Below are 11,473 nucleotides of genomic sequence, written 5' to 3'. Positions count from 1 at the left end.
TTTTTTTAAATTTATGATTGCACCTGCTGTCTCAGCCTCCCCAGTGCTTGGATTACAGCCTGTGTCCCGCTCACTTGCTTCTTTCCCCCACTTACTGTTGGGAGTTTGCACTCCCTTGTACATGCTAGGCACTTTATTCCTGTGCAACATCCCTAGAAATCTGGTCTCTCTTAATTTCTACTAGCTGCTGTAGTAACCAGTGTGATTATTTGATTGTAGTTGATCAAAATATTTTTCAGAACTGATCATTAGACATTTTAAATTATCTTGGATTCTAAACATGTATAAAAGTTAGTTTTGTTTTGTTTTTTAACTTTTTCTTTCTGTCTTTCTTTTTTTAAACATGTATGAGTCTTCTACCCACATGATGTCTGCACTATGTGGGTTCCTGGTGCCCAAGGAGTCCAGAAGAGGGACTCATATTTCCTGGAACTAGAATTATAGAGGTTGTGAGCAACCATGTAGGTGCTGGGAATTAAATGTGAGTGCTCTGAAGAGCAGCCTGTGCTCTAAGCATTTAGCCATCTCTCTAGTCACTAAACACATCTTTTGTTGTCTAATGTGAGCTGCAGTTTTAATTAATTGAAATTCTGTCTAGCCATTAGTCTCTTTTTACTATTTAAAATGTTATACTTTTATAAAGCTTTTTGCATTTTGGCAAAGCACAATAAATTGCAGAAAGTATGAGACTGAGTATTAAGCTTTTTTGGAGGTAGGATGAGACTTAGGTTAGTATATTTACTTTCTTTACTAGGTAATTTTTTTTTTTAAAGATTTTTTTTTATGTATGCAAGTACACTGTCTTCAGACACACCAGAAGAGGGCGTCAGATCCCATTACAGATGGTTGCGAGCTACCATGTGGTTGCTGGGAATTAAACCCAGGACTTCTGGAAGAGCAGCCAGTGCTCTTAACTGCTGAGCCCTCTCTCCAGGCCCTTTACTAGATAATTTTAAGAATGGAGAATAAAGATGAGAAGGAACAGAAACACATGTCTGCTTGGTTCTTAAAAGCTTTTAGATGTGGACAGATTGAGAAGAGTTGCTCATTGGAAAGAGAATATGAACTACTTCGGAATCTATGTTGCTTGTGCTTACCTTAGACTTACACAGAAAGCAGTTCTTCCTACCCCAAGATGTACTTATTCTTTTATGTTTATGGATTGTTTGCATGTATGTATGTGTACCTTGTGCATTTCTGGTGCTCACTCATAGAAGTCAGAAGAGGGCATCAGATCCTCTGGAACTGGTTATAAGATGGTTGTGAGCTACCATGAGGGTGCTAGGAACTAAACCCAGGTTCTTTAATTAGGCATGCTAAGTTTATATTCTATACAATCAAATAACACATAACTTGTTTATCTGGTGTCAGTCAGAAGCTGTATTTTAGTGTCTATTCTGTCAGATTGTAAATTTCTTTTTAAAGATTTATTATTATAAATGAGTACGCTGTAGCTGTCTTCAGACACACTAGAAGAGGGTGTCAGATTTCATTACGGGTGGTTGGTTGTAAGCCACCATGTGGTTGCTGGGATTTGAACTCACGACCTTTGGAAGAGCAGTCAGTGCTCTTGCCTGCTGAGCCATCTCACCAGCCCTAAGATTGTGGATTGTTGATAGCAAGAACTTTAAAAGCTCACTGAACTTTAAAAGCAAATGGAGGCAATGGCTGGGGTTGGGGTATCAGTTTGTAAGGATTTAGATGCCCACATAAATCTAATTTTATTGAATGAATCATTTCACTTTATACTTAGTGTATATTCACTGTAAAGCAACAGTTATCCTGTGAAACTTTATGATATGCTTAATGAAAATAGCTTAAAGATAAACCTATAGGGGCTGGAAAGATGGCATAGTAGTTAAGATCTAATTTAACATTTTACAGGAAATATAAAATTAATACACTTAGCATATCCATAATGTGATTTTCTGGGGGAAAAAAGAATCCACAGTTTTTGTATCCTGGGATTTAACTGGAATCAAAAATGCTGGCTGGGTGAAATTGTACTTGTACTGAATATGTGCAGGCTTCTCATTATTCCCTAAACTAATACAGTATAATTACTTTTTTAACATAAACATTTACGTTGTGTTAGTTTAAAGAAATATTGAGATAATTTAAAGTATGTGAAAAGATTTATAGCTTATATGTAAATACTGCAAAACATTCTGAGTCAATTGGAGATATGTTGGAACTAGTTTCTTGCTACTGGGTTTTTCTCTTACACAGCATTGCATACATTTTGTCATGCAGAACATAGCTCCCCTTTTCTTATAATGAAATAGCTATTCTTTAAATGGAATGACTGATAATGCTTTTTCTAATATAGGATTTTTTTTTTGAAATAGGTACTGTCCTTTACTGGTAATACCTATAGTGCACAAGTGGTATTAACTATGACAATAGGAACACCCAAAACATTGTTGTGCCTATCAGAGAAAAGGATAGTCGCAATAATGGCATATATTATATACAATTTATCTGTAGTAGTAAAAATTGTAGGGTATGATTAGGGGGAAATTGTGTAAAAATCTTGAAGGAAGGGAAATAGTGCTAGTGAAAAAGATTAAAACATTGCCTTAAAATGAATGGGATGTTGGTTATTTTTCTATCCACAATACCTTTAAGTATATTCTTTGACTGGGAAACAGTTTTGTGTATCTTGTACACAAAACAGTCATCCTGTAGTGTAAAATCTTGAGAGAGAAAGCCCTTCCCCCCTTTTTTTGCAGCAAAGGCTTACTTGCCTGTGTCCCAGGCTTGCTTCTGCCCCAGCCTCCTAGCTGCTAGGATTACTAGGACCATCAAAGCTGGGCATACAACCTTTATTTGGATGCCTTGTTTGCCATTAGAATGATTGTAGTGGGGGCTAGAGAGATGACTCAGTAGTTAAGATCACTGTCTGCTCTTCTAGAGATCCTGAGTTCAATTCCTTGCAACCACATGTTGCCTCACAACCATCCGTAATGGGATCTGATGCCCTCTTCTGGTGTGTCTGAGACAGCAACAGCGTACTCATATACATAAAATAAATAAACAATAAAAAAAGGATGATTATAGTGATTCAGACTAGTAGGGATTGAGAAAAATTATTTTGTTACTCTTTTCACAAACCCTGAGAGCTGAGAGCTGTTCTTTTGTTTTTTTGTTGTTTTTTGTTTTTTGTTTTTTTTTTCTTTTTTTTGGGACAAGGGCTCACTCTGACCTGCAAACCATTTTGTAGATCAGGCTAGCCTCAAACTCACAGGTTATCTACCTGGCTTTGCCACTAAGTACTGAGATAATTACATTGACACCATTCCAAACTGCCTAAGAGCTGTTTTTGCTAGACAGTAGATATGCACCTTTATTGATGATTAGAGCCTAGAAACATGGATAAGACTGGGTGATTTTTGGAATCTGAAATAATTAGGATATATTGAGATTTTCCATTTTTGAATGCCAATTGAAATATATTTGAAAAAGACTTTTTGCTTAATTTCAGAGTATGTACATTTCCTACTTGAAGTAGAAACACTTGAACATGTTCTGGATTTTTTTTTTAATAATGAATCTAAAAAAAAGAAGACTACTGATATTATTAAGGATTCTTTGAGTTGCTTTCTTAGCAATGGCAATATATGTATTCAGATTCATTAATGTTTTTTCACCAAGTCCAATGTATACCCTTGGGTTTAAGAGTACAGTCTGAGATCTTGGAACACAGCTAACTAGTCCACATGGAGATCAAACCCCAGGACCATGGTCTCAATTAGCATCACTTCAACCTCTTGGAAGCAATCCAACTACCAGACAAAATGGCTGATTATGATCTTTCTTATGAATGTGGAAAATATGCTTGGTATCACTGTAGTCATGGTCATACAAAAATAGTGACCGTAATGCCCAGGTTTGTGTAGCTTCAATTACTACCTGTAAATGATGGTCTACTTAGGTGAACATTTTCACACATTTACAACTAATGAAAAATTATATCTTAATCTTTTCTTGTAAGTGAAAATAGAAATGTAAATACTTTTAGTCTGGTATTCAGTAACCCTTGCATTCTTTTTATTCTCCCTCAGACTGTAAATTCATAGTTAATCTCTGTTGAGGGTGGAAACACATTTTCCTTTGAATAATTATAAAATAATTTTACTTGATGTGCAGAACTAGATTGTAAAAGTGCCCAGTGATACCGGTTTTTATATTTTTTAAGACTATGGAGCCAGTATTGAAGCCACATGACCAGAAGGTTCAGCTCATATCACAAAGCTTACCCTCCTTTTTTCTAAGTTTTACTGTCAGTGCAGTTTGAGTAGCTTCTTTGTTGGATAAAAACTCATTACCTAGATATTATTTTGGCATTGTGGTACATTAAAATTAATGGCATTGTTCAGTGACTTAATTTGATGAAGGTGGCTTTTCTTTGATTTACCTTGATAGCTTAAGTTTCTTATTAAATTAGACTTACAGACATCTTGCCTTGTGATAAGTAAAGTTGGCATATAAAATTAAATTTAAGAAAAGTTATATAGTCCACTATTAATGCAGATTACCTAAAAAAAATGGAAATTTGAGGTCTCTATGGCTCTGTCTATGAACAATGTTTTCTCTTCTAGGGTTTTTTTCCCCTTTAAAAAATAAGTCTTATTTTGGCTTTTTGGTGAAAAATGGAATAAAATGCTCTCTTGGTGCCTATAGTATCTTTTGATCATATAGCAAATTTTTACTTGGTCATCATATTCCCTAAAACTAACTCTTGCATGACATTTATATGACAGTTCTTAGTAAATTATATACATGAGAGATTGTTATGCCTAGCTAATTGGTTTTTTTTCCTCTCAAATTTTCCTCAAAAGGGCAAAATAGTTCACATGGGTATTGATAGAGTTACTTGGTCTTAGAAAGGGATGTTGACAAATTGAATTACTTTTTTCCTTCTCAGATCAGTTTCTTTGTTGTTTTCTTTTTCCTGGCTCATCAGTTAGGCATGTGAGTGACATCCTAGCATTGCTTTGATTCTGCTGGTGACAGTGGTAGTTGTACTAAGTCCTATGTGTGTACTTTTCACTTTCTAATGTACTTGGCTAGATTTTAAAAGTCAGGTAGTAGCTCTTTGTTTACTGAGAACAATAAAATTATTGCAAGATATTACTTTGAATAATTTTATGTATTTTTTAAATTTTACTAGATAATTAAGACTTTGAAACATGTATATATTTGTACATATATCTATGTGTGTGTGTGTGTGTGTGTGTGTGTATTTTTGTTACCTGTGGCTTAGCTTATACAAACATTATAACTTTCTCAGAGTAGTAAATAAAGTCTGAATGCCAAAGAAAATACTGGTGTCTCACATGTGGTCACATATTAAAAGCTTATTATTATATTATTATTATATTATATTATTATTATAATATGTCTGTGTGAGAGAGAGACACACAATATTCTGACAAATACTCTTTTGAAACTTGTCTATTTGCATTTATGTGTGCTTGCTTTAAGAATATTTTACATTAAAGAACACATCTATTATATATAAAATAAGAGAGACTTGTATTAAGATTGTTGGGTCTTTTCCTGTCTTTATCAGGTTTTTAATATAAGAAAGTTGAATGAACTGGTATTCACATTTATTTAGTATTCTGAATGACTTTCATATAATCTAGAACATTATTTCTGTGTCTTAGGAAGCGGAATATGGTGGGCACGATCAGATAGATTTGTATGATGATGTCATCTCTCCATCTGCAAATAATGGCGATGCCCCAGAAGATCGCGACTATATGGATACACTTCCACCAACTGTTGGTGATGATGTGGGTAAAGGAGCCGCACCAAACGTTGTCTACACTTACACTGGAAAGAGAATCGCATTGTATATTGGAAATCTAACATGGGTAAGGAAAGCTAACCCAGATTGTTGGCAGGCATTTCAACTGCTCTAGAAGTACATGTTTTTGCCCAGCTTTTTTTTTTTTTTTTTAAAAGGACATCTCTATATAAAAAAAAATTATAATTAAAAGAATTGCTAAATTATAATTTTTTTTATGTTTACCCAAGTAGTGAGAAGGGCAAAACCAAGTTCTTTTAAAAAGTTATTGAACTTTATAGTCTGGTTTGACGATATACTATTTGAGTTTGCAATTGTCTCCACTCACCCTTTTTACATTCTTACCAGTTTCACTAAGAAAAATGTTCACACAGGGTCTGAAGTTAAGAATTTAAGATTATAGGAGTAAGAAAGATAAAATACCACTATAGTTTTTAAATTATTCCTTATTTTCTAATTCATATCATAGACTTAAGTTTCATTTCTGACCTTAAGTTTGAAATTAGTTAGAAGTTGTTAGATACTTTATAATATTTGTTGCCTGGATATAATTGTGTTGTTCATAAGATTCTGATATTGTTGGTTAAATGCCTCATGAGTACTTGTCTGTTAGCATTAGACCTGGCATAGTCACTAAAGCAGTCCTAGAACATCTTTATCTCAGCTAGTATATTAGAAGTTTAAACATTATAGCAACATGTTGATACTTTTCTACTCTGTTTATAGAATTTTATGTGAAAATATTTAACTTTACATTGCTTTATTGTTTTAGTTTTCTGTATATGGGTATTTGTGTGTTTGCATGTTTGTGCATCACATGCATATAGTCCCTCAGGGGCCAGAAGAAGGCCTTACATTTCCTGGGACTGGAGTTATATGATATTATTTTGGTATCATGAGCCATCATGTAGGTGTTTGGAATTGAATCTGGGGTCTTCCATGGGGCCATCTTTCCAGCCTTCACATTGACTGAGTCTCCTGTCACCAGTCTGAACAGTCTTCACAAAATTGGAAATAATGGCAGTATAACATGAGATATAGTTGCTAAATAAGAATTGGCAGCCTAGTATGGTGGTGTACATCTTTAATCTCAGCCTTGGTGAGGCAAAGGCAGGTGTATATATCTGAGTTTGAGGGCCAGCCTGGTCTACACAGTTAGGTCCAGGACTACATTTGAGATCCTGTCTCAAAAAACAAAACAAAAAAAATGGTGCTCTTGCTGGATTTGGTGGTGCATGCCTCTGGAGGCTGATTTTCTAAGTTCATGGACAGCCTGGTCTATGTAGTGAGTTCCAGTATAAGCCATGGCTACACAGAAACCTTATTAAAAAAAAAAAAAAAAGAAGCCGGGCATGGTAGTGCATGCCTTTAATCCCAGCACTTGGGAGGCAGAGAAGGGCAGGCAGATTTCTGAGTTTGAGGCCAGCCTGGTCTACAGAGTGAGTTCCAGGACAGCCAGGGCTATACAGAGAAACACTGTCATGGAAAAAGAAAAAAAGAAACAAAAAAAAAAAAAGAAGAGGAAAGAAAAAAAAGGAATTGGCATATGTTTATGTTTTGTGAATTTGAACAAGCTGTTTATCCCCTCTGTTGTTTCTTATGAGAATAGTGGCTCAGGTAAGAGTTAAGTGTTTGGTAAAAACCTACATATCGGTAGTAGTTACTACTATATATGGTAGGTTGATGGGCAGTAACTATACTTAGATTTGCAAAAATAAAAATTAATTTTTTATTATCATTTGCTGTCCTTTAAACATTAAATTCAGACAGTAAAACCTGAGTATGATTTAATGGCTAATAAGAGGAAATGTCTTGCAGTGGACAACAGATGAGGACCTAACTGAGGCTGTTCATTCTTTGGGAGTAAATGATATTTTGGAGATAAAATTTTTTGAAAATCGGGCAAATGGACAATCAAAGGGGTAAGAATTTAATTTTTTTCCTAATGTAATCTGATAGTGATTACAAGTAACAAACTAGTTTTCCTTAAGTATAATGCTGATAACACACATGTAGGACACATGAACACATTAGCACTGACAAATGGCTTAGATAGTAAAGATCCTTGCTGCACAAACCTGACAATCTTAGTTCCTAGGAACCCACATAAACACACTAGATGGAAGATCTTAGGCAAAGGGTCGTACTTGAATTTCATATTCCTTGGTTTTTAAAAACACACAGAAGCTGCTTGAGATGGGGCTATGGACAGACTAGGCCTGTTTCCTGACTCTACTGAGTACACTCCTAAGATTGAAGTAGCTGTGCTAAGAAGCATTGTTTTTGTTGTGATTTAAGAGATAGGGAAGAGCCAGGTAGTAGTGGCACAAACCTTTATTCCCAGCACTTGGGAGGCAGAGGCAAGCAACCTGATCTAAAGAACAAGTTCCAGAGAAGCCCTGTCTCAGCATGCCCCACCCCGCCACCATATACCCCTCAAAAAAAGATTTTGAAGATCTGGGTATGTAGCTTGGTGCTAGAACTACTTGCCTGACGTGTGAGTTTGATCCCAGTACCATAAGAAGAAAAATGATGGAGAATAACTGAAGAATGGCACCTTGCTCCATTTCCCTAAGAAACTAATCACACACACGGGATAAGATTATTATATGAGCATTATATAATGCAAGTATCTAAAAGTAAGAAAATGACTTGCCACACTTTCACCATTTATAGATAATCACTTTAGTGAATGTGCTTCTGTACTTTCCCCTAAAAGATAGTATAGTTCATACTTTGTTATATTTGATTGGAAAGAGCAGAAGAAATGCTCAGTGATAAATACATCTTTTCTTATTTTTGTGTATTACAGTTGTTTCTACTTGTGCCTCTTATAAATAATATAGTAAACACATAATTGGATCTATTTACACTCATTTTATATGTGTATGAGTATAAAACAATCCTTAAAAATACATATTTACAAAGTTAAGCAACTATTGTAACTCTAATTTCAGAACATTTTATCACCCTAACCCACCACCACCAAAGAAATCCTGTGTCTGTTAGCACTAATCCCCAATCTCCCTTGTACCCTTGGCCCACAAGCGTTTATGTACTGTCTACCTCAGAATTTGCCTATTCTGGGTACTATAAATAAAATATACTGGGTGTTTTATAAATACAATAATAATGTCCTGTGTGTCTGACTTCTTTCGCCTAGTATAACGTTTTCAAGGTTCCTCTGTGTGACAGCGTCAGCATTCCTTTTTACACCTGAGTGATAATCCCATATAATGGAGTAGCACTTAAAAAGGAACCCAGGACCCGTCCGCTAGGGAATGTTTGGGTGGTTTCTACTTTTAGCTATTAAAGGTGGTCACCCTAGGAATATAATGTACTGTTTTGTGTGAACATAACATTTGGCTTGTTTTGGGCATATACCTAGGAGTTAGTAAGTTATATGGTAAGTCTGTTTAACTTTTGAGAAGCTGCCAGATTGTACATTCAACCATGCAGGTAGGTTGTAGTTTTTTTATTATCTTTACCAGCACTGAATAGCTCTCATTTTGATTATGTGGGAAATTGCATCTCTTTATGGTTTGGATATGTACCTTGATGGGTAATGATGCTGAGCATTAGTTCGTTATTTTATGTGTATGGGTGTTTGTTTATATATACATATATATATGTATATATAAAATACACACACAAACACACACGCATTCTGTGTATGCCTAATACCCATGCAGAGCAGAAGAGGGAATTGGATCTCTTGAAACTGGAGTTATGAATGGTTGTGAGCCACCATGTGGGTACTGGGAATTGAATTCAAGTTCTGGAAGAATAGTCAATGCTTTTAACCACTGAGTAATCTCTCCAGCCACTGAATATCTTTTTTGTGGCAATAAAAAGTGACAACACCCAAGTGCCTATTACCTGATGGGTGGACTTAAAGCAAAAACAAAACTGATGTCTATATTAGAACACTACTCAGCCATTAAAAGGAATGAATTGGTGATACATGCTATAATATGTCTAGGCCTTTAATGCTCAGTGAAGCTGGTTGTAAAGAATTTCATACTTCATTTATTTAAAATTCTAAATGAGGCATATCCATAGAAACAAAATAGATTTATGATTCCCTGTGATTAAGAGACAAGAGTAAATTGGAGTGGTGGTAGATGCTATGGATTTTCTTTTGGTAATGATGAATGTTATAACATGAACCATCATGATGTTTGTAAAACATATGAATATACTTAAAAAATTATTGGATTGTACATTAAGAGTGAATTCTGTAGTACATTATAAAACATAGTGTAAGTTTGTGTAGCCTTAAATAGTTTAATTTTTTTCTTCTGTTAAGAGTAAATTAGGGGGCTGGAGAGATGGCTCAGAGATCGAGAATACTGGCTGTTTTTCCAGAAGTCCTGAGTTCAATTCCCAGCAACTACATGGTGGCTCACAACCATCTGTAATGAGATCTGGCTCCCTCTTCTGGCATGCAGGCTGAACACTGTACATAATGAATAAATCTTTTTAAAAAGAGGCTAAGACCATTTCTTTTTTTAATCAACAGCAACGTTCTCAGTTCCTCCTTGCTTTTTATTCTTACTCCCTTAACATCTTTTAGATTTGCCCTTGTTGGTGTTGGATCTGAAGCATCTTCCAAAAAGTTAATGGATCTTTTGCCTAAAAGAGAACTTCATGGTCAGAATCCTGTTGTAACTCCATGCAATAAACAGTTCCTGAGTCAGTTTGAAATGCAATCCAGGAAAAGTAAGCAAATCTCTCAGCAGCCTTTTTAAAAATGGGTTTAAGCAGAGTTGCTGGCATTTGTTAAGTATTATACTTAGGAAGCCATGTTACTATTTAATTTTTCATGAACTTGACTTAATCATTGCTTATGACTATGGGCCAATATACTGGAGACCCACTCCCATTCCAGGTTTTTCTAGATAATCAGTATGCAACAGTTTGACAGCTCTCTGGTGCTGGCAGTCTTGTCCTGCCACTCTCTTGGAGAAAGGAAGCTGGGTTCTAACCCTTAGAGGAGGACCTCTATATGTACTGACGGTCTGATGGGGAGAGGCTAATGAAGTAGTTACTGGGTTCTCTGCTTGCTGCCAAGACCTTTTACTACTTGGTAAAGTAAATGTAGAAGAGGTTTGTTATTAATAAAAATTCAAGTGGTTTTAATTTTTGGCAATTAAGATTTAACTGAAGAATATATTACACGGCATAAAATAATCTCTTTGAAATTAAGATTTCTGTTGAAGGTTTTCTGTTTTGATTTTTGCTGATTACTGATATTTTAAAAGTGACTTGTTTATCTCTCAGTAGAAATACATTTAATCTCAACTATTTTAAGACTAAGAGAGTATTTAAATGTGAATGTTTTCCTTGCCAAGTACTTTACATAGGTCCAAGGCATCCATAAATTGATGAATAGTATAAATAAACTTAGAAATAGTTCCTAAGTACAATGGCTACAATTCAGAAAACTTTTAATAAGTGCTACTTATGAGTATTTGGATGTTTGCAGCTACACAATCAGGACAAATGTCTGGGGAAGGTAAAGCTGGTCCTCCAGGAGGCAGTTCACGTGCAGCATTTCCACAAGGTGGTAGAGGACGGGGCCGTTTTCCAGGGGCTGTTCCTGGTGGGGACAGATTTCCTGGGCCAGCAGGACCAGGAGGGCCACCTCCACCTTTC

The 11,473-nt window shown here is 35.5% G+C and overlaps 1 protein-coding gene across 1 annotated transcript in view; it reads left to right on the top strand.

Annotated features, from left to right (window-relative positions):
- Positions 1-11,473, top strand: part of Cpsf6 (cleavage and polyadenylation specific factor 6) — a 27,122-nt gene that overhangs the window by 2,438 nt on the left and 13,211 nt on the right. The window contains exons 2-5 of the mRNA XM_031349457.1: positions 5,673-5,882; positions 7,634-7,737; positions 10,392-10,537; positions 11,304-11,473. Coding sequence (XP_031205317.1) covers positions 5,673-5,882; positions 7,634-7,737; positions 10,392-10,537; positions 11,304-11,473 — 630 coding nt within the window. The remainder of the gene's footprint in view (positions 1-5,672; positions 5,883-7,633; positions 7,738-10,391; positions 10,538-11,303) is intronic.

This window comes from Mastomys coucha, unplaced genomic scaffold (assembly GCF_008632895.1).
Source record: "Mastomys coucha isolate ucsf_1 unplaced genomic scaffold, UCSF_Mcou_1 pScaffold4, whole genome shotgun sequence".
Classification (NCBI taxonomy): domain Eukaryota; kingdom Metazoa; phylum Chordata; class Mammalia; order Rodentia; family Muridae; genus Mastomys; species Mastomys coucha.
Note: the sequence above shows the minus strand (reverse complement) of the source record. Positions and strands in the feature narration are given on the sequence as shown.